Source organism: Hetaerina americana, unplaced genomic scaffold (assembly GCF_022747635.1).
Source record: "Hetaerina americana unplaced genomic scaffold, ioHetAmer1.1.p SCAF_7, whole genome shotgun sequence".
NCBI lineage: Eukaryota > Metazoa > Arthropoda > Insecta > Odonata > Calopterygidae > Hetaerina > Hetaerina americana.
In genome coordinates, this window is record NW_027287316.1 from 8,187,477 (window position 1) to 8,211,474 (window position 23,998).

At 43.4% G+C, this 23,998-nt stretch overlaps 1 protein-coding gene across 1 annotated transcript in view; it reads left to right on the forward strand.

Annotated features, from left to right (window-relative positions):
• Window positions 1-23,998, forward strand: part of LOC139696799 (solute carrier family 35 member F3) — a 153,161-nt gene that overhangs the window by 80,835 nt on the left and 48,328 nt on the right. Inside the window, exons 2-8 of the mRNA XM_071595644.1 lie at window positions 7,667-8,677; window positions 10,871-11,013; window positions 15,394-15,645; window positions 18,411-18,528; window positions 19,153-19,206; window positions 22,639-22,817; window positions 23,863-23,991. Coding sequence (XP_071451745.1) covers window positions 8,335-8,677; window positions 10,871-11,013; window positions 15,394-15,645; window positions 18,411-18,528; window positions 19,153-19,206; window positions 22,639-22,817; window positions 23,863-23,991 — 1,218 coding nt within the window. The 5' untranslated portion in view covers window positions 7,667-8,334. The remainder of the gene's footprint in view (window positions 1-7,666; window positions 8,678-10,870; window positions 11,014-15,393; window positions 15,646-18,410; window positions 18,529-19,152; window positions 19,207-22,638; window positions 22,818-23,862; window positions 23,992-23,998) is intronic.

Sequence of the window (23,998 nt, forward strand, 5' to 3'; positions counted from 1 at the left end):
CAGGAAATGCGCTCTTATAACCTTCCTGTTCCTTCTACATTTCTCAGTTGGAGACAAAGTTACATCTCCTGGAGTAGCCTCTTCCATCTGCCTCATCCGTGACTTGATTTTTCTTTCCTCTATTGAGATTGTTATCGGCTGCATCCCAGTTATTATTTGTAGAGCTTCATTACAGACAGTATTGTAGCTCCCGGATATTGCAATTAGGCAAGATCTTTGGGCCTCCTCTAGTTTCCTCCAGATTCTGCTGTAATTTAGCCTGTCTCTCTCTCTCCCCACAACTCACAGCCGTATTCCAATATTGGGATGGTGACTCCGTTGCAGAGTTCTCTAGAATTGTCTGGATGACACCGGTCCTATCCCTATGATTATGCAACGCCGGGTACTTTCAAGGTCTGTGGACTGCGGCGTTCCCGGGCGTCGGCCGCCGTCGCGGGCCCTCGTCGCAGTCCGTCGCGTCGACTCGCCTCCTAACGCCAACTGCTTGTTCCCTCAAAAAGCGTCAACTGGTCTCTTCACCAAAGCGGAAAAAGCGAGCAGGAAAGAGGGCGGCACAAGGAAAAAGCCTTCGTCCGGGAGAATAGACATGGTTCATTCACGGCACACTATGACGAGAATACAGGGTTCGTTTAAAAAGTAATGCGATTGATTTTCCCGTGCCCCTCATATTGGTTGTGCAGAGGGATCGACCCACTTGGAGAGGGTGGGAGGGACGCTAAGCTTTGCCGCGAAACCGGTCTCAGTGCTCTCTAAGCTGTGAAAGTGACAACACGCCAGTTACTGTAAATCTCTGCGCGCCGACTGTGTCACGAAAAAAATGGAATTGACAATCGAGTAACGTTACGCGATTACTAAGTATTTTGCTAAACTTAAAAATCTCTTGAGGAAGCTAACAAAATGATTCATGAGGCTTACGCGAACTCTGCTCTACCTTACTCACAAGTTTCGAGGTGGTTAAAGGCCTTTTAAGGAGGGCCGGGAGGAGGTTCACGACGAATAACGCTCTGGGCGGCCGTCAACAAGCAAAAACGACAACAATGTGCCTCGTGTTCGACAATTGTTGGACTCTGATCCTTGTCGTTGAACTGAGCTTGCCGTCTACTGTTGTGCTTTGCATTGTTACTGAAGAATTGGCAATGAGGAAAGTGTGCACCAAGCTCGTGCCCAAGGTGTTTACCACGATACGCTACGAATCCTCGAGTTCCTGGCCAAACACCAGGTGCCAACGCTGCAACACCATAATCGCATTACTTTCAGAACGCACCCTGTAAGAGAGGGGAAACGCTTCGCAATAGGTCTGCACCCACACGTACGTATACACCTGTCGAAACGTCAAAGAACATATTGTGAGTGTCTCTATATTCCAAAAATCCATATCTGTGTTTATATATATATATATATATATATATATATATATATATATATATATATATATATATATATATATATAAATGTGTGTGGCGCGTCTGTCGCAGACTCGATGGTGCTGCTGGAGGCGGGAGCGGGTTGTGATTGGGAGCGGTCGCGCTGATCGTCGGAGGCCGTTAATGACAAAATAATCGCACTTTTCCTCGAGTTAAAAATGGATCACCGAACACGTTTCGAGAGACCTAAATGAAGTGGAGACTTTGTCATTTGATGAATGAATTATTCCATCGAGAGAGAGAGAGAGTGTGTGTGCGGTCCAGAGGAGGGATAGGGACTTAAATTCATACGTGGGACATATTATGAGGCGCGGCATGCGGATTGATGGCGATAATGGACGATGTTGAATCGAAAGATTTGGACGAGGGGGGGATGGGAAATCTGCCAATCGATACTTCCTTCTATGTGTCGATGTTTCTTTTCAAAAAACGAATAGGTTCGAAACGTTTCGACCGGAACAGATGGTGCATGATGCTGTTTCCTTGTGTGAGGTAACTTCCACCCAAATCGTTACATCAGCGAGCAAGCGTCTCTTGAGAGGGTATCAAGGTCGTGCCTCGGTTCAAATTTCTCGTGCGGTTTAGTAGTACATTGAGTCCGGACGTTGTTTTCATCTATAATTTCTACGTGGAATGGCGATGGCCGGGAAGACATTGACCCATTTGGCTGAACGCCCTTCGGAAGGAAACGGAAGTCGTAAAAATGTTGGAGGGGGCACACACAAATCTCCAAAGGGTTAAGTGCATAAAAAACATGGCGCCCTCTCTTCCTCCAGGAACCACTTGTGCGATGCATCCCCACATTATCGCTCCCGTTGCCAACACTCATTAAGCACCGATGACGTCACGTTTCCTGCTCTTCTCCACCCCCCCCCCCCCCAACACTCATGCAAGGCATCTAATTTTCATCGCACGCGATGCATTGTGAGAATCGGCGGTTGCCAAGGATTGTTTATTTATTAAGGCCGACGATCGAGACATTCGGCTCTGAAAAGTGGCAAGACGTGTGAGGAATTGAGGAAAGGAAACTTAAGAGTTGGATTTCGGAATTATTTGGCAGAGACACTCGCGGGAAACTACGAAGATCTAAATTTCATTTATTGATTTGAATAAATTAAAAATGGGCGAACGTGTGATGCTGGAAAAATGAGCGGCTCCTTTTACAGTAATTATATATATATATACATACATATATATATATATATATATATATATATATATATATATATATATATATATATATATATATATGAATAAACCTTAATTTAGCGAAATATATATTCGTGCAAAATATAAACTGAAAAAATTCTGGGAAGATCAGACCAAATAGAATAATAAAAGAAGACTTCGAAACGTGGTGCTGGGGAAGGTTGCTGGAAGTGAACCGGAGAGAGAGATAAAATGGGAAGTAAAGAAGCGAACATAAAGAATAGAGGAGGAGGGAGGGAAAAGGGTGGTGATGGAGGGCGGTGAGGAAACTTTGGGAACTTTGAAATGAGTCAATACTAGGCGTGAAACGTGTTTCATGTCCATCATTTTAAATTTCCTAAATTTAAAATGATACTGACCTTAAGTGTACAAATAAGAGGCTATTTTATATATATACACACACACACATATATATACATATATATATATATATACTACCTTGATCAAAAAGTTCCCGGAATAACCACCGTGTGGCGCTCCCATCGTTCCGATTTGAGTTCTGTTTTTTTGTTAAATTGGTACATCTGTCGTTAATATTCCCTTTAAATCTTAGTGTCATACCTTGACATTTGCAAAAGTTACGTAGCCAAGAGTACATCTATCTCTGTGTGTGTTGGCGATTTTTTACAATTGCAGAAATGGATTTAAATTTGCAACAACGAACTTGTATTAAATTTTGCGTAAAAAACGGATTTAGTGGCGCACGGACGTTGGAAATGTTGGAAAAGTGTTTCGGCAACGATTCTCTAAAAAAAACGGTCGTTTACCAGTGGCACGAGCGGTTCAGAAGTGGTCGTGAGTCAATCGAAGATGATGAACGCAGTGGCAGACCATCGACATCGAAAGTCGGTGAAAAAATTGATAAAGTAAAAGAAATGTTGGTCAATAACCGCAAATTAACCATCAGAGAAATAGCGGAGGACTTGAACATTGCCTATGGATCCGCCCAAGACATTGTGGTTAATGATTTGGGTTTCCGTCGTGTAGCAGCAAAGTTGGTGCCAAAAGAACCTCAATTTCATGCAAAAAAGAGACCGTGTTGACGTCGCAAAAGACATGATTTGCGAGGCTGAATCCGATCCCACATTCATCAAAAGGATCATTACTGGAGAAGAGACGTGGGTTTATGAGTACGACACGCAATCCAGACATCAGGCAAGTGAATGGCGTTCACCAAATGAGCCGAGACCAAAAAAACCACGTCGTTTTCAGTCAAAAAAGAAGGCAATGCTGACGGTTTTCATGGATTACAACGGTGTAGTGCATCATGAATTTTTGCCAGAAGGCCAGACAGTAACAAAGAGTATTATTTGGGCGTTATGAGACGTTTGCGTGAAGCAATTCGCCGAAAGAGACCAGAAATGTGGCCAGAAAACTCGTTGATTTTGCACCATGATAACGCACCGTCGCACAGTGCTATCATTATTCGTAATTTTTTGACGAAAAATGCAACAAATACCATCCAACAGCCACCGAATTCACCTGATTTGGCTCCCTGTGACTTCTTTCTGTTCAATCGAGTTAAAAAACCATTACGGGGAACGCGTTTTAGCAGCCGAGAGGAAGTAATGGAAAAATCGCAGGAAGCACTGATGGACATACCGAAAACCGAATATAAAAAATGTTTCGAGGATTGGATCAAGCGCTGGCATAAGTGTGTTGCAGTCGATGGGGATTACTTTGAAGGGGACAATATAGATTTAGATGAATAAACTTGTATTTTTAATTTTCTGAATAAATTCCGGGAAATTTTTGATCAAGGTAGTATATAAGTGTGTGTGTGGGTCGCGGTAGTCCAGTGGGTAGAGCGTTGGGCTGTTGACCGGAGGGTCCCGGGTTCGATTCCTGGGCAAGGCACTCTGGGCACCTACAGTTCCACCCAATCTATGTGATTTTTCGGGTACCACTATAGTACCTAATATATAATTACGAGTATATGAATATATATATATATATATAATATGAATATATATATATGTATATATATATTCATATTCATAGAAATATATATATTTATTTATTTATATGTATATATATATACATATAAATATATATTCATATACATATATATATACATATATATATATATTTATATTCATAGAAATATATATATATATATATATATATATATTATATATATTTATATGTATATATATATATATATATATATATATATATATATATATATATATATATAGGGAAGCGGTAGTCCAGGGGTTAGAGCGTTGGACTGCTGGCCGGAGGGTCCGGGTTTCATTCCTGAGCAAGCCTCTCCGGGCACCTGCAGCTCCACTCAAGCTATGTATGATTTTTCGGTTACCAGATATTTCTGGGAAACCATAACCGGCACAGGGAAAGGAACTTGCCCCCCTACCTTGATGTGTGTATTCCCCACGCCCTATAGGGCTTAGTGAACTCTAACATCGCCTACCAAACCGACTTTCGGGTTGATCACTGCGCTTATAATATACTTTATTTCCTTATTCACGATTCCTCCTTTCTTATTTACTATTCCTTATTTAAAATATTGTAAATTAATACTTTTATTCTGCGGAAACACTTCCGAGTTGTTGATACGATAGTCATAAAGGCTCGGCGACCGACAGACTAATAAAATTCAATTTTGGGAGAACGCAGCCCGCTTTTCGAAAGTAGGATTTCTTCTTCTGAACAGAACCCTCCGCGGCTAATGAGTAGGCCCAAATCCGCACCTCTTACCGCATTACCACGGCGAAAAATCTTTTTGCATTCAATATAGAGAACTAATGACACAGATGATTACTACGTCGACTTAAAACACTAAACAAATAATCGTTCAAGGTCCTTGGCCATTCGGGGGAAGTCCGTCATTCGCCGGATCAAACTGACGCTCGCTTCTCCGGTTCTCCCCCGCGAACACAATATCTCTCTGACGTTGTTCTTCTTCTCTCGCTGCGGCTCGACTCCACCCCTTCGTACCCCGTCGCATGACCTCGGTGTGACCCCATAATGCACTGCGGAGTGTCCTCGTTTCCTTCGCAATAGCATGACGCTACTCGTACGACTTATAGTAATGTATTGGCTCACTGAGATATCTAGGTGTGTATATTTATTTTTCTTTATTTATTGATTTGATCTTATTTTTTTTCCTTTCACAATTACTGCACAATGTTTCATATGAACTTAATGCAATCACTTACGTAACTATATGTACACCTACATGGATCCATGACGACACCTCTATGAGAGAAGATCTGTTATTACTTTTTCCCGATCACATCTCGTGGCGCAGAATAATTCTTTTTCGATTTAACGCCGGAGATTTCATTTTTTCCGTCGGTAAACACGAAACACGAAAGCGTATCCAATTACCGTTAATTTCCCCGAGCAAAATGAAATTTTGCCCCCCCCCACCCTCCCTATCTCCAAAAATAAGCCTCCGCATTCAATTTCCGCATCAAAAGTGGCTATCAAAGGACCGATTCCTCGGGCCGGCCGACTCACCCCGGGAGGGATTATCGACCCTCATCGTCCCTCCAAGTGCATTTTTGAAAATGCGCGAGTTCGCAGATGAGAGGAGGGTGTTGGGGGGTTGTGTGTGTGTCAGACCCGTGGCAGAGAACATGTAGTCGGGGGGGGGGGTCGACAAAAAAATAAACCGACGGAATCAAAAGGCACATCACCTTTGACGACCAATTGCAAAAAAAAACGTTCAAACCTAGGGTATTGAATCTCGTCGTCCGCAAGGTCCAAAATGCCGCAGTCACTCCAACGGTGCTTCATGAATAATATATCAAAGAAAATAGTTTTTTCCATATTTATCAGCCATTGAGTCGTTGGAAGGATCCCAAATGCATGCATTATATCGGAATTGAGGTCTAAAGGCTTGGCATGGAGTTTTCTTGACTCGGTAAGATTCATGTGAGCGTCACACATACGACACGGCCACGTCTCCACCTCAATTCTTGAATGACGCGCAAATGGAATGTCAGTGGTGTCAGATAGAGACGACTCGTCGACCGTATTCTCTCGTCGAAACGTGCAGCGCCTGCGGATATATCAATGGTGAGCCATTTGACTCCGCGGGACGTGAGGGCATCTCTAACTCTGCGAGTCGACTCTCACGTTCGGGAGCTCGATTGAATTCCGGGAAATCTCCAGGAAGCGAGGCGAGGGGGTCTTAAGCGCATAGCGTCGTTTTTCCTTCCGCGCTGAGGAAGCTTAAAAGGTTTTTTGGGGTTCACCTACGTGAGGCTTCCAGGAATATAAATACATTTTTTAACAGCTTTTGGTATGTAGGCAACTCAAATGAATTCCTCATTACTGCAGGATAAAGTCGGGTGAATAAAGTTAGTGAATAACTTTATTTACATTATTACTGAAATATAATTCATAAAATGCGATCATATTGATGGCATTGTTAAACATAAACTAACCGTTACTAAGGAGAGAAGGTAAAAGCGTTCGTTGAGCAAGAAATATTCATCACGTGTCGCTTTTAACTAACGAATATTATTTTACTATTGAATGAAAAATTCTGCTGTAAAACGAGAAAGTTTAAGCAATTTAATTTTAAAAGTCAATGTGGTACTTGGGGAAGTAATAAAAATCAGATCGCTTTAATTTCAACGTAGGAAACTCATCAACAATTACTGGCATACGTATTTAAACCAGAGCACCCAATTCACACTTCACGAAGAGAACTTCGAAAATATTTGGACATTGATTTTTTTTACTTTTTTAGCAAAACGAAAATGTTGCATTAATATTTTAGAAAGCATTTCTGGAAAGCCAGCAAGAGATGTGAAGTAAGAGAACTTCCAAGGGATAACATCTCTCAGGAGATTCTTAGACGACATTTTCAGAATATCTTGGTTTATTCTACCAAAGGGAAAAACCACTTTAAGTGCATTTTCTTTCTCCCTTTGCGTGTGAAAGGGTCATTAATTATGAATGACTCGTTAAGAGAAATTATGAATATAATCTATAAAAAACCTTCCACACCTTATGTGAAAAAACACAATGTCTAACATGGAATTTTCGTTTGTTCCCAGGCAAGCCGAGTAAGCGACACAGCCCTGAGCCGAGTCGGCCATCACCGTGCGGTGATCGAGCAGCGGATGTGGTGCACGGAGGTCATCTTTCTTCCCCATTCAACTGTCACCCAGAGGCGGTGGATGTAACGCGGTGACCATCGACGAATAACGGGAGAAGTGAATGACACAAGCGCGAGGAAACAAACAAAGGACGTCAGGCGCATAGAGGAAAGACCCCATCCTCTCGAAAACTTGGCCAACAAAGGTTTTTGGATAACTGGCTGGTTTGGAGATGAAACATCCCAGAGTGAATGCAGGTCAATTAAAGGTTGAATGAATTCGAAATATAGTGAGTTCCTTGAATTAAAAAGTGTAAGACAGTTTCAAAGTTTTTCAAAATCCTAACCTAGTAGAAACGTTTTCAATAATTTAAACAACAAATGAAACAAATTTTCTTCGGGATTGACTTGAAAATTGCTCGATATTGAATTTAATCTCCCCCCAATCTCGGGAGAAGTGCCGGGAGTGACAAACTCATCCTCGCCGCGAACGTGGAGGGTCATCACGAGGAAGGAAACAACATGGCGCCGAACGAGGCCTCGTGCAAGTGGCGTCCTTGGCGACGGGGGCCGACGGGCCAATCGGAGGCGGCCGCCGGGCACTGACGTCACCCGGGCGCGGGAAACATGCGCGACAACAAGGAGATCACGACCATCTTCGACCCGCGGCGGACCGGGGCCCCGGGCCATGGGGGCGGAGGGCCCTCCTCTTCGGGGCACCGGGGGGCGGGGGGAGGCCGCCCCGCGCCCCCTTCCGTCGTCATAGTGACAGCCCCGCCGCAGGACGGTCCCGCGGGCCCTACGGGCGATGCGGACGTGGTGGCCAATGGCCCCTCTCTTGCCGCCCCTTCCAACAACTGCGCCCAGGTCCTCGCCCCGCCGCCCTCGCACCACCACCCGCCACCGCCGATGGCCAACCCCGCCTCCGCCGGGGGCCTCCACCCCCCCGGGGGCTGCAACACGCACCCTGGTGAGCTTAGATGTACTCACATAAATGTATGTTTGATAAACTGGAGGGGTCTAATAACCCCGAGGGACGGACAAGTCAGCTTCACGACCCGTCCGTCCCCTTAACGCAGGGCCTTTGTCAAGGATGATGGATTCGATCGTATCGAAGCTTCGAGTGTCGAATTCACTCATCGCCGCCCATGGCTCGAGAGTTGAAGGCAGAAATGCACACATCTCTCGATGTAATGCAAGGAAAATAGCCTCCATTACGGATATTTTTGATCGATCATTACCAAATCCAATGGTATCAACTTTGTATAATTTCAAATTCTCAAAACTTTTCCTCGGATAAATCCTGAGCGTTTGGACCATCAGGGTGTTTTGACAGGCACTAATTACTTTCCCTTGACGCTCTTCGGCTTTGGGGTGTTCCTCCACGAGGCGATATCCATTGGAGACAACAGTTCCGCCGGACATCCTGATGGCGTCAGGTCTTCCAAGGGGAGTCTTGGCCCTCGGAGGTCTGAATGGGTGGTGGACTCGTTTCCATGGGCTGGTTCTTCCGTTTGGCTAGAAAATACTTTTCATAAGTTTAGCTAATGTATAACCGTCCGTCCCTATTTTTATATTCGAGGTTTGTAACTATCTCTATCGCTTCTTCTTCTAACCAATGGTGTTTTTCCAATAGAGGTGTAACTACCCCAAGGTGAAATTTCTTTATTGACATGAGATGTCTTATACAACAGGTCGTTTTGGGGATTCCTACAAAATGCTCACTTTCCCTTTGAATTCTTAAGTTAGCTAGACTTGCATTAATTTACACAGTATATAAGAACACTTAAAATATTACAATGAATACATGATACAACAATGCACAGAGAGATTATATGCGCGCCAATAGCTAGATTTACATTATTTTACACAATAGATAAGAACAATTACAATATTACAATAAGTACATAATACAATGACGCGCAGAGAGATTACATGCGCGCCATCTTCTTGCAATAAAGTGGCCAGCGCTCTTCTTTTGGCAGTCTTCGTGTTCCTGATATTCCTTTGTGTTATTTTATTCCTTGTATAACACTTGATTAACCTTACAAGTGTAGTTTTCATAGCAAAGGTCTTAATGTCTCACTTTGGAATATCTTTTAAATTCTGTCTTCTTTCGGTTGAACATACTACAATTTATTTCGCTTTCACAATTTTAGCTTCTCCAGTTCCTTCCGGATGGTGAAGTTCCTCAATTATTCCCATATGATAACTTAGATGATCGTAGTTTTGGATTCCATATTATGCCAGATATTGTCTTTGTAGGCCAATTGTAGGCAGGTCTGTATTCTATTTGTCTTCCAAGTCGCAAGTCCCGCATTTTCCTGAGGGCGATTTGCCAATTTCCTTAAGGTAGGGCTGAAAAATCCAATGCCCAGTTAATATCTGTGTTAGTTCCTTATTCTAGTTTATCCTGATGAGCTACAATCAAAAAATAACTCAAACATTAACTGGACATGGGAATTTCAGTCCTACCTTAAGAAAATTGGCAAATCGCCCTCATAAACGCGGTGGCAGTAGCCTCTTTTGTAGCTTCAGTTTAGGCAGCTTTCATACTCGTCAATCGATGGGTTTAAGTGTTCCGCGATATACCCTGAGTCAATTACAATGATCGGAATGGTGTCCTTCACTTTGCATTCTCAACCTATTAGAGTGATCTACTCCTGCAGCAGATCACTGTCAAAGCTGCCAGGGTCGACATTTGACGACAAGGCCACCTCATATGTTCGAAACGAGTTGTAGATCGTAAAGTGCATCACTAATGAGCACTGAAACAACTCGAAGTTGCCGTCGAACCATTTTACACTGTTGATCTTGATCTTTTAAATGAGCAATATCTCCAATAACGCCCCACGCACTTCATGCGCATTCCAAACGTGGTACAACTACGAGGGGAAGCTGAAAACTAATGTATACATGCTTGTAGACCAGAAACAAAATGAACTTCAGAAGAAATCCTGGTGGCATGTGGAAGTAACATTCCCCCTAAATACGCTTGCACAGATTTGAGGTCGTTACATTCGTCCAATGTATTTTGAGAAGCGGGAGGAAGTATGGAGACGTGTTCTAGTGCTATGTCGTGCTGGTGCTCGTAGAATGAAATGATATACCCCTTATGATTTCCTCATTAAATTTTCCTCGGTGACGACCTCCTCTCCCGCAGGCTGCGACCAACAGCAGTCCAGCCAGCCCGGTGGCCAGCACGGGTCCCAGGAAGGCGGCGGAGGCGGCGGCCGGCGCCGGGCCTCGGCGCTCCAGAGTCTCCGAAACTTTCGGAAGTCCTGCTGCTCGCGCTCCGCTAGGAAGGTGAGGCGGAAGGAAAGGAAGTGGGGGGGAAAGGGGATGCGGGGAGAGAGATCTATCTCTCCTCCCCACAAACACTCGTCCCTTCCCTCAACCAACGGAGTCATTCCGCATCGCTCGCTAAAGCTCCGTATGGCAAAGTGCGGTCAAAAAGTTGCGCGCGACGCCATAGTCGGCCTAAAATTATCATCACCAAAATTGTTAAATCAGAAACATTTTCAAACCTGGCAGGTGAAAAAAGTCACCCGAATCACTCAGAATAATATTTCGGATTCATGATTTCATTAGGAAGCCAGGTAAACCATTCATCAGAATCAGAATATTTATTGTAAAGCCGACAATGGAGCCGAGGACTAATTTGGCCATGCCTTGTAATATAGAGATTTACCCCTCGCACGCAATCATTCCCCTCAAAAAAAAACCAAGCGTTGGAAAAATACCTACAGTCTACTAAAAAGTCTTCACTAATCTTCCCTTTGTGCCTTTATCGTTGGCGGGTGTGAACTGAAACTCACTTTTAGCCAGTAGCGGCACGACGCGTTCCACTACGCTGTTGCATATTCATGAGTGCAAAATGAGAGACGAGGCAACAGTGCGCGTGTGCTTAAGGAGGGATCACGCCAGGTAAATAAAGGGTTCCCCCTCATCCCCCCCTTTCCCCATTCAAGGGTCAACATGGCGGCGGTGGTGGCCGGGAGCGATAGACTGCAATCCATCCCCTCGTACACATCCACCGCCCTTCCCATACATGAACCACACACACACACACACACACAAACACGCACGCACACCACGGCATCCTCAGTATGCTGCTACAGCGTTGAGGGAAACGCGTTGTGGCACTAAAAGATACAATAGCTTCCTCATGAAAATATGTCCAATGTGTCAGCATTGATGTTTGAGGAGGACATTGCAATACAAAGAGAGTCCTTCATAAACCAATTTATGCCGAGGAAAGACGCGAACTGGAAGCTATCCTTGGATATTGGCATAACGTCCTAAAAATTAGGTAATATCTACACGAGGAACCGATTGGGAAAATATTGGATAGATTAATCAACAAAAGAAAAAGTGGAAACAGGGAGAACGACGGAAAGGAAGGGCATATGACTCACATTTTGTAAAAAAATTAACGAAATTGTGTTGGGGGTTTAAAAATAAGGTACATCCAAAAAAAATTAAAACAATAAATTGCCCGATTCTAATCGAACGGGCCAAATTATTATTACTTTTATTATGACGTTAGCATGAACGTGAAAAGTTTCTAGAGAATTTTCCACGCCTATCTTTCAATTTCGAGTCTTCGTTCAAGTTTCCCATCCGCCATCTTTGTAAATCCTCTTCTGTCTAACGCAATCCTTTCCCTTATGCCCTTTCTGCGATGCCAAAACTCACGTATGAAACACTTCTCTAAACAAGTGCAGTGTCCTACCCGCTCAAATTAATGCCCTAAAACTTCATTGTTTATCTTCTTCCTCTCCCTGTACCATTACAGCCCTTGGTGGGCCTTGGACTCTTTGAAAATAGTCCTCCAGTCTTCCTAATCTGTGACTCTTCTCCTCAATTCATTAACTGTGGGAGAACAACTTGTTCTTCCATGCTTTGATTTTCACTTTCCGCAATCCTCTAACCCTGCATAATATTTGGTCCAATTGACAATTGACCGAATTCCCTGAATATGGTTCCCTCCAGTGCAATCACATTTATCACCTCATGCACAGTCTGATAAAATAAAATATCAAGGAGCCCTTAGTTTCACTCCTGATGTCATTTCATTTCTTAACCTTCTGGGCCTTCCTATTTCCTGAGAACCTCATTCACCTGAGGACTCTCGAAAATGATTCTCACCCTACACATCTCATACGTACTTGTCATGCAATGCGCTCATCCATGAGTGTGATCCTGGAGTGGCTGACTGGCTAACAGAAGTTTGATCAACCACGAATCTGATTATCTTGCCCCCACTTTGCACTCTCATTGCCTCCCCAAGTGCTGCTCTCGCCTCTCCTGCCATTTTCTCCGTGAAGTACGAGAGCAATCCCAGAAGTACCCAACCCACTAAAGAAAACACAAAAATTTGGGAAAAAAGTATTTATTTTTCAACATTCGAATGGTTGGGCAGAGACCTTTCAAATAAAAGTATCGTATCATATAACGATGACCAATTTTCTCCATTTTCACAAATTCACTGAAAACTTTCACTATTGATGCCTGCGAACAAATGCAAAACAACGAGCGTCTTCAAACTTGAAACACATGCTTTATAGATTGCGTACTTTCTAAAACATTGATATTTTTCAAACAACTACCGCCATCTCTAGGCCAGGCCGGGTACTTCTGGGACCACCCTCGTACAATCAAAAACCATTAATACATTCAGTAATCAACCCGAAGGTTGGTATGTGATGGTAGAGTTCACTCAGTACTTCGCCCAACGGCGTGTTCGCACATTAACAGGGTAAGGAAGCCAGTTCCTTTGCCTATGCCGTTTATGGTTTCCCAGGAATATCTGGTACCCGAAAAATCACATAGCTTGGGTGGAGCTGCAGGTGCCGGGAATCGAACACGGAACCCTCCGGTCAGCTGTCCAATGCTCTACCCACTGAACTACCGTGACCCACACATTTTAAAGTGTAGTCGATCTTGGAGTATCGTCTATTTCACTCCTCATCACTTCACAAGAGCGACACGAACTGTTTTGAACAGTACGGTTACAGTATGAGACTCATTGGGAGATATCCCTCTGGTGAATTGATGGAAGTTTGCTGGAACAATGACAACGAGGGCTTCTATTCCTCTAATCAATCCTTATCCTCACACTCTCTCCACTAACCTCGTGTTTGTCCTTCAAGTAAGTTTAAATCCCTTGCCCCCATTATATCTTTATCCGTGTCAATGTTCTCGCCATTTGACGAGTTTTCGTGTTTGAGCGTGTATTTCGCCAAAATGTCCAATTTTCCCTTTCCTGGCTATGCATGTCTTTAAACGCACTGGACCTAATCTTTATGATATCACATGGCTGCTTTCCGTACTATCATTCCCTCTTGTGTGATCGTCCGTGGGTGAAAGAGCTCTCAAGTGAAACATCTCTTGGCCTCGTAGTATCGGGGTACTAATACATACACAGGGTGTAACAGGTGCAGCATAACTTCCTTTTTTGAAGAGATTTTGCCTCATAAAAAAGGAAGTTACGAGTATGTTGCCGCACCCTGTGTGTGTACATGAGGGCGGGGGTAGGCCAGACACGCTACCTCTGGGTCGCTAGTTCGATTCCCGTGACCGGCGAAAATATTTTATTTTTCTTATAAAACATTTGATAATAGTTTTTCGGAACGAAACAACCACACATTAACAGAAAAAAAACACAATAATGGCATTTCGGAACGAGGCAAAGAGAAAAATAGACTCCAACCAAAAAACTACCCTGAACCCATGGTGAAAGGCAGCAGTTTCACCATTAGGCACTGGTGGCGCACACCGAGTGGGTCGGTCCGGCATCAACTGCGGGCGAGAGTGAAGTGCACGGTATCGGCCGCAGAACTGCGATTTGGAAGGCAACGGGAAACCACCACATTATTTATTCTACTTATAATATGCATCCTTGTCTTGCATTCAAATACAGTGGATTGGAAAGATAAGAGCTGCAGTAAACCAATCCTAGGATTGATATGAATAAATATACACACACACACACACACACACATATATATATATATATATATATATATATATATATATATATATATATATATATATATATATATATAAATATACACGCATGTATACGCATGCATACACGCGTATGTATATATATACACACATACACACATGTATGCACATATAAGGCCAGTCATAAGCATGGCGATGGAATATAAAACTTAGAAACCCCAAATTTAGAGACATTCACCATTTTTGTTCTTGAAAGGAAGAAAACAGCTTTTGTTCCGAGTTTTTTTTTGCTGAGTTTTCTTCCAATCGAAATATTCAAAAACCAAAACTTAGAGTGGTTCTTTATTTTCTGTTTCTAATTTAATAAGCCATCGCCACGCTTGCGATTGGCCTTATATATAAAAGTAGGACCCTGTAGTACACCTGATGATATTACCTAGAGTTAAATAATATCATTTTAAAAGATCTTTATACTAAAATTCGTATAAATTCCGATTTTATATTGAAATTCCTATACAAATTTTAAGTTTGCCGAAATAATATCGCATTCAGTCATATGGCCTTGCTTCTACTTGAGAGCAATAAAAGTCAGATAAGCATATGCGGGTCGTCTTCTAGGATAACCCCTGAGCTATCCCCACACATTTGAGGGTTGGAGTCCTGGGGGCACTTCCCCCCCACTCTAATCACGTGGTGTTCCTTTCCACCCCCAAGATGTACTGTGGTGTGTGCGTGACGGTGTGCGTGACGGCGTCGTGGGTGGGCGCCACCCACTCCATCAAGTACCTGTACCACCTGGGGCCTTCACCGACGGGGCCGCTGCCCGAGCAAAGGGTCGGCGGGGACCCCCTAGAGGCCCTCGGAGGCGGCGCTCCCTCGTCCGGCCTCGATGGGACCGTCTCCCTGGGACCCTCGTCGCCCACCGGAGGGGACCCCAGCACCCGACTTCTGCCGCACCCCGGAAAGGTGAGAATTGAAGGGGAACGGGGTGGGTTGGGACGGGGGGGGAAAGAAGGGGTAATTCGCGACGTATTACTGATAATTAACCGACGCCTTTGCGAATCAACATAAATGTTGATACTATTCGGAATATGCACAAAATATGCCACATCATCACACGTACAGCGCTTCAAGGGGCCCTTGGATTACGTAAGGTGATTTTAACCTTCCTTTATCTCTCCCTCTCTTTGTAAGGTTAAGATGTGATCGAACTCCGTAATCATCAGCACTATCATAAAGGCGAGGTATATTCGAAAAGGAAGGGCCGTTGTATACTAAAATATTAGCAAGTCACAACAAAGTTGTACGTGCAATGCCATCTATTGATTGTTTCCAAAGCCACTGAAGTTATTGTTTTGATTCATTAGTCGTTAGTCTGTCGCTGAATGCAGTGAACAACGCACGCGAAAATCGGTGCTCCTTCCAGTTGTGAAATGCGTGCTGTGATTCGAATTTTGTGCGCAAAAGGATCGTAAGCTACTCAAATTCATCGGGAGTTTTGCCTTGTTTATGGACTTAGAGTAATGAGGGAAGGGAATGTTGGACAATGATGTCGAGACTTCATGAATGTTCGCACGAATGTACACGGTGAAGAGCGGAGTTGCAGGCCCAGTGCATCCAGACAGATGAGGTCATTCAACAAGTGGACCATGAACTGCGATCTGATCGACGATGGACGATTAGTGTTCTTGCTGACAAATTTCCTCTCGCTGGACGCACCACTATTCACACGATTGCAACGCAATAGCTCGGATATCACAAATTTTGTGCAAGGTGAGTACTGAAAATGCTTACCAACCAACACAAAGGGCAAATAATGTAGAGTGGACGAGCATTTTTGGGCCGCTATCGCAAGATGGAGATTAGACCTAGCGAATATTTCCTCTTCTTGCTCTTGAAACAGTGACTGGGTGGACAACGGTTTCAAGACGACGATGAACTCAAGATTGCCGATTTTAACTGACACAATTCCCAGGTGGTGGAATTTCTATGCTGAGGGATTGAAGAAGCTGGTGCATCGTTACGAAAGGTGCTGAGTAGTGAACGGCGATCATGTAGAAAAGTGAAGTAGCCTTGTAATAACTAAACCCGCCTATAAAAACTTTTTCCAACGAACGTATATTTTATAGTCAAATGGCCTTAATTTTCGAATATATCTCGTGTTTCCAAAGGGCATATTTTTCCAAAAATAAAGCGCATTTAGGTTTAGCGGTATCTTTTTACAATACGATTATTTACGGAAACCTTTAATTACAACGTGTTTGTACTGACAAAAAATACAAGAGACTTTAATCATTCACTGCCTCGCAAATGTTTTCCTTTTTTCTTTGGACTCGACGCTCAAATTTGCCCAGTATTCTTTTTATCATTGCAGAACATTGCCCCTTTTCCTCCGCCATTTGTCAGCCGTAGTGGTATAAGGGTTTTAAATAATATTATTTTTATTTGTCTAGCAAAGGTTACAGATTTCATCTATGTAGTCCATATTAAAAGCTATTTGCTGGTATAATTCCAAGTTCGATTTATTCACTATATTTTTCGAATTGTTTAAAATATGACCGAGCTGGAGGAATCTATTTACGTATTCAAAACTACATGCACCTATTTCTCTAAGCCAACACGTTACGTTGTACTTATTCTCTTCATACTATGCATTAAAAAGCGATTATAATAGCTTTCCGCTTACATGCTAACTCGTAGTTATTTAGTATTGAATGATTATCAGATTTATAGTCGACAGAAGTTATTACAACTATTATTATCAACAATGTTCAACCGTCCATTGTCAATTTTTAAGGACTAAGCATTCTCTTAGATTTTTTTTGCGTTTCTCATTGCAAATGGTGTTATTAGGGTGAACACGCAGTTCCTCTCATCTTATTGACGCTGTTTCCAAGATGCAATGAGATGCAATATTATTTTTCATTAATTAAATCGCCAATAGTAAATGCCTTTCACCTCTAATGGTATTTCTTATCTGCAAACCATTACACCTAAGTACAGGCCCACAATACATTTCACAGAAAATTGCGATTAAATGGGAAATTCGAAGACTAAACAATAGCAAATTGCGTAGTTTCAAGCGTGATATGATGGGATTTGAACATAACAATGAACAAATGATAATAACACTTTAAATCAAGCCATTCAACGAGCAAACGTCCTCCAGAAAGTCGGCGATACGTCCATAACTGGCTTTCAAGTCAACACTTACTATTGGGAAAGGCAACATGCACGATTGCGGTGAAGCCTTCGCTGGTTTTCCACCATGTGGTCAAAGGCTAACACCAAATGCTACAACTTGCACGTAGGTCGTAGAGCCATAATATAAGACGGTGTTGAATCACACATCACATCTAAGCAGAGGTGCGTAAGCATCATTAAAGTTTGTGCAATTGTCAGTGCTTGACCTATCGTACCGAGTCACTTCTTTACTTGCCTATAATATACATAATTTATTTTACTGTGCAGATAACATTGTGAAAATTGAATCAACGCTAATACATAAGGATTTTGTACCAGTGCAAAAGATATTTCTTGACACTCAACACCACTTTCCGATCGCCTTATTTTAAGACTACTCGCATTAAGCTAGAATGGTGCACAGAGATGAAATTTGAGGCGTTTGGCGCGCGGCTTCGCGATAGGTCGGACCATTAAGGGGACGAGGGAGTGAGAAACGGGAGACATGAATGAACGGAGTGACTCAGCGATCCTCTCTGGACCCGCAGATGGCCCCGGCGTACAACGCGCCCTTCTTCACGACGTGGTTCTGCGCCAACTGGACCATCCTCTTCTTCCCCATCTACGCCATCGGCCGCTTCCTCGCCTCCCCGTGCCACTCTTCCAAGAGGGGCCCGTCGGGGGACGAGGGGGCCACGCAGGGATCCACCTCCAGCGGCGGCCCGCCTGCAACCTCGGGCCCCCAATCCTCGTGCTGCTGCCGCCGTGGCCAGGGCCGGGGTTGTCGCTCGTGCTGCTGTTGCTGTCGGAGGCGGCGGCGGCGGAGGAGAAGGGGCGGCGAGGGCGAGCGGGGCGGGCCGGTCGGGGGCGTACGGGGGGCGGGCAGCGTGAGGGGCGGCGGGGGCGGAGGTGGCGGCGGCTCATCTGATGCGGACTCGTCGTCGTCTTCGTCGTCGGCGTCCTCGGACGAGGGCCACGGGTCCTCGTCGTCGGGGTCGGAGAGGGGCGGCGGGGGCGGTGGGGGGCGGCGGCGGAGACGGAGGGGTGGCGAGGGCGAGGGAGGGGACGAGGAGGGCGGGGTGAGGGGCGGGGGGGTGGAGGAGGGGGCGTCGCAGTCGTCGCCGGGGGCCGTGTCCTCGCCGTCGCGGTCGGGGGGCGCATCCTCCGCGGTGGCCCCCGCGCACTCCTCCCCCGCCTGCTCATGCCTCTGCCTCTGCCGCAAGAGGCGGGCCGCGCACCACCACCATCACCACCACCACCACCACCATCACCAGAAGGGCCGGCAGTGCTGCGACCTCCTCGGGGACACCATGCAGAGGTTCAGGGACAAAGGATTCACTCCAGGTGAGCGAGGTCGAATGGGGCCATTCTAATCGTCTCCTCTCCCATTGCACTCATCTCGACACTCTTCCATTGTCCTCCTCCCCTCAGGCACTCGAGGACTAGTGAGGGGAATGCCACCGAAGAACAGAAGAACATTAGGTCACCGTGCACAACCATCAGGTCACTGAAATGCCACACAGTTGGGTGACTTTGGCCACATCCTTATGTCTACACTCTTCCTTGAATGACAACTTATAGTTGAACCGAACAATGAAACGTGGACAGCATTCTTTTTTGCTGCATTCATAATACTGTTAGATGCGGTAGGCCAGAGATTTTTGTGGTAGTCCAGGGATGATTTAAAAACATTTCAAATGAATTAAAATAATTAGAAATTGTCCCAGAAGTAAGCAAAAATGAGACGAAAAATATGACGTATAAATGATTATACTTCAAATTAAAAAGTATTCAGTATTTTTGATTACTTAAACACACAAAGTGGGTCCCCGTAGTACAGGGGTTAGAGCGTTGGACTACTCACTGGTGGGCCCGGGTTCAATTCCCGGGCAAGCCTCTCTGTGCACCTACAGCTCCACCTAAGCTGTGTGATCTTTCGGGTACCAGGTCTTCCTCGGAAATCATAACCGGCACATGGAAAGGAACTGGCCCCCATACCCTGAAATGTGAATTTCACACGCCATATAGGGCTTGGTACTGGGTGAACTCTACCATCACCTACTAAACCGACCTTCGAGTTGATTGCTGTGTTTATGGTCTACTAGTGTTAGGCAGTCACAGTTAAGCATTCAAGCCTTTGGTCATAAAACCTCCAGAAAGCAATGTCTTTTTCAAGAATTTTTCCAAACTTAACTTATTCTCCAGACAGTCTTCAAAATCCAAACCTTAATATAACTCCTCTGCTAATGTATAACTATAAAATTAATTTCTTAGCTATTTCAGAGTGTTATCATAAATAAAAAATATAATGCTATTGGCCATATTGGATATTATATTTCTTCCCAATGAAAAAATTTTAAATAAATTTTGGCAGCCTAAGGCACAGATCAAAATTACTTAAATGTGTTGTGGGCGTTCGTACCCGTTAAATGAAGACATTTGGTTTAAAACAGCAATGTCTCGCTTGTATGCAACAAAATAAAGGAAAGTGACCACTGTGGAGGAAAGCCCAAACATTCCTGTGGTTATATTTCATGTTTATAATTAGAGAAGAGTTTTCCATTTTCCATGGGAATGCAAGAATGCTTCTTGATGGGAGGGGAAGGGTTAAAAATCTTGCAGGAAGAAGTTTGGTGTGCCCCAAATCAGGGTTCCTACAGGAATGTATTCCCTGTATTTAAGTAGTTCATTGTAAAAACATTTTTACATCAAACACCCGGCAAGCAGAGGAGGAAATTAGCATAAACGGCCATGCTGCTGATTGGAGTTCAGGGAACAAAAAAGAGTTTACAATGCAGGTTAATGTTTGACAAAAAATGAAAAGTGCCATTACAGCTACAGAGAGGGAGAGAGAGAGAGGGTGATACTAATGAGGAATATTTAAAATTTCATATATTTCAGTACTTTGGAATGTCGTAATAGGGGGCCTCAATAATTTAGGGGAGGCGACCGACAGCTGAGGTCATTTGCGCCATCAGGGATGGAGAGAAACCCGGCGTCGGCATTAGCCTACTCTTTACGAAAGGCGCCAAGGGGTCCACAGCTTAACGTACCATCCGACGGACGGCGTACTCACTCAAAGTTCCCTCCACAAAGCACCTCAAGTAGGGATCGAGATACCACTGGAAAATATTCAACACTACAGGGATTTGAACCCGGGCCCTCTGGATGGAAAGCCAGTACGATAGTCACCACACCATCGATCCCTACTTAGGAATGTCTCTTGAAGGGCTTTCTCCTGGTGATAATTTCAATTATGGTGGAAGAATCAACATCACCATGCAATTTGCAGGTCATTCCATGGAAGGCCAAGAAATAGATGATGAAATATGAATGAGGACGAGGTTGGTTGGTCTCCCCCAGAACAAAACCAAAGTTTAAGGGCAAAAACAAAGTTGTCTTTTGATCTTAAAATATTTTTCTATTCTTGTTAACGACATGAGAAGGGCTGGCAGTTATCAACTATGTATCCTGTTGCATCCAATGCACAGAGAGTGTTTGTTGTAAAAGAGTGAGGAATGGAAAGGCTTTATTTTAGTGAACTATTTGTTTATGTTTGGATACTTTTGATAGCTTCAAAAGTTTAATAATTGTTGAATTAATAGCATTATTTGGTAAGATTTCGATTAAAGATTCACAATATAATAAAAAAATTAACTAACAGTCCAATAAAAGTAATCATATATTTTTAGATAAAAGAACATTTGCATCACTTATTTTTTCACTGCAGTGCATAAGCTCAAATTCCAGGCATAACCTAAGCATCTATTACAAGTGCAGCTCATTGACAAGTTATCATAATTTATGATCTTCACATGATTAATGTTGCAAAAAATTAATTTTACACCATGCCATTAGTTTAATACGTACTTACTCTCTGTGTGAGATGAATTTCATCAATTTTGACTCCACCACTGCATCAGCGGCAGCCATTACAAGGATGAAACATTGTCAGTTAGCCTACACCTGCATCTGATAATGAAAAATGCTTTTCACAATTTATTGTGAACAGAAAAAAGTCACATGGGGTTAGGTCTGAACTAAAGGGAGGGCGAGGAAAACATTGCTTTTTGTGAAATAAGTGCAATTTTGGAGATTCCACCATGGACAAATGCATCTCATGTACAAATTTTTTGTTAACTATGGGTTATGTTGGCACCCAATGAAAATAACTGTGACAGTTCTTAATAATGTTATTTGACGAGTTTATCCCATAAAGATAGCAGTGGTGTTGTATTGTTTAATTCCATAAGAAAATGAGCTGAAGTTTCTGGCCCACTTTCTTTTTTCATTGATTTGTATCTCCTTTTTAACATTTGAAACATTCCTCTAGCTGTCTTGTAGGGAAAGCAGACTCTCCAAATGCCTCCTGTAGCTTTTCATAGGCCTCAATTAATGATTTGTTCAGGCATAATCAAAATTTCAATACAGCATCACATGTTAACTCCATTGCACCATGGTTGAACTGAACATTTTCCCACTTCCAACAATTTTCTCTGATGCAATACTGGATTCAAATCCATGAAACTCGTACCACACACATATTAAACCGACAAAATAGCATAAAAATAAAATTTTACCCACTTAATTATGTGAATAAACATTTGTGATCCCTCTTCAGAGTGCATATGTATGTGTTGTAACAATAACAAGCCATGTATAGAAACTACATTTTTTCTGTGAAATACAACTTTCATCTCCTCTTTGAGCCATTGATTTGCAATAAAATTCAAAATCCAAGTATCAAACTCAGCAAATGTCTTTCCCCATTCCCAGCTCGCTTCCTGACACGCTGTTGCCTCTTCTGTCTCCTGTGGGTCGGCTACAACTACATGTATGTCCACTCCCTGCGGATCCTCCTCTCAACAGATGCCATGGCGTTGTATGCCACACATGCCTGCTGCGTCTACCTCCTCTCCTGGGTTCTTCTTCACCACCAGTTTGTCGGTGTTCGGGTGAGTATCTTGAGGATTTTGACATGCGCACACCGAGATAACATTTATGACACACACATTTATCACAACCCATCAACTGAGTCCATTCTTTCACTAATGAGCACATAAGAAGTGATTTCAACCCAGAACTGTTACATAAGAGTGAAAAAGGAATGAGGATGGACAAGTGGGAAGAATTTGAAATCAAAAAGAACTTAAAAACGGGTCATGTGGTTAACGATATATTATTTGAATACCTCTCCCCAATCCTGGAAGTACCCCTTTCCCTCACAGATAGACCCGACAAACCCCCCCACCCACCCCACCCCACTCTAAACCAACCAAGCACCTGTCCTGACACTTAACACCCCTCTTCCCCCTCCCCATCAACGCCAATCGCAACTCCATTTTCTTTCGCCTCCTCCTCGTCCCCCCCCCCTCTCTCTCACCCACCCCTCCTCTCCCTCATGATTGGTGTATAAGTGGAACTGCGACTGATTTATTTTGTACCTGATGATGATGCTTGAGCGTTGAAACCGGTCGTACGCTAATAAAGAACAGTGGAAAGTTACTTTGTATTTTTAATTTCATTAACATAAGAAGTTGTTAATTATCTACCATCCAGCATTTGAGTATCATTACAACAAAAGTTTTCTTAATTTTACTGTCATTGGCTATTTGACATTTAGATTGTAGTCATTATTTCATCATAAAAATGTTGACTTCCATGCTAAATCAGCTAACTCACAGAGGAAAATTGTTGGTCAATTATCTGACTTCAGCTTTAATTACCTAAATTTTAAAGTTTTCGTTGTCCACCATGTGCATATGTGAAGCATAGTTTAGTCCACCATTGCATATGTGAAGCTTGAACTTTTCCAGACAATGACATCTAAGAGGACATCATGAAATTCTATTTTCAATGTAAGCATTGAAAGAGAGCAATACTCATTCCTTCTTTTGAATTGCTAACTTTTCTAAAAATGCCCTTAATTTTAATTTTTGAAAAATCTCACGATTGAATCATGATGTATGGATATGTGCCCTTTCTCTCTCCTCTGCACAGATTGTGGCTGTGATAACTTGCGACACTGGGATAGCACTGCTTGCCTACATGGATGGAATAACGGGAAGTCTCACGCTTGGAGGGGTGGTGTTGGCGGCATGTGCCGCAGCCGGTTCTGCAGTTTACAAGGTGTGCT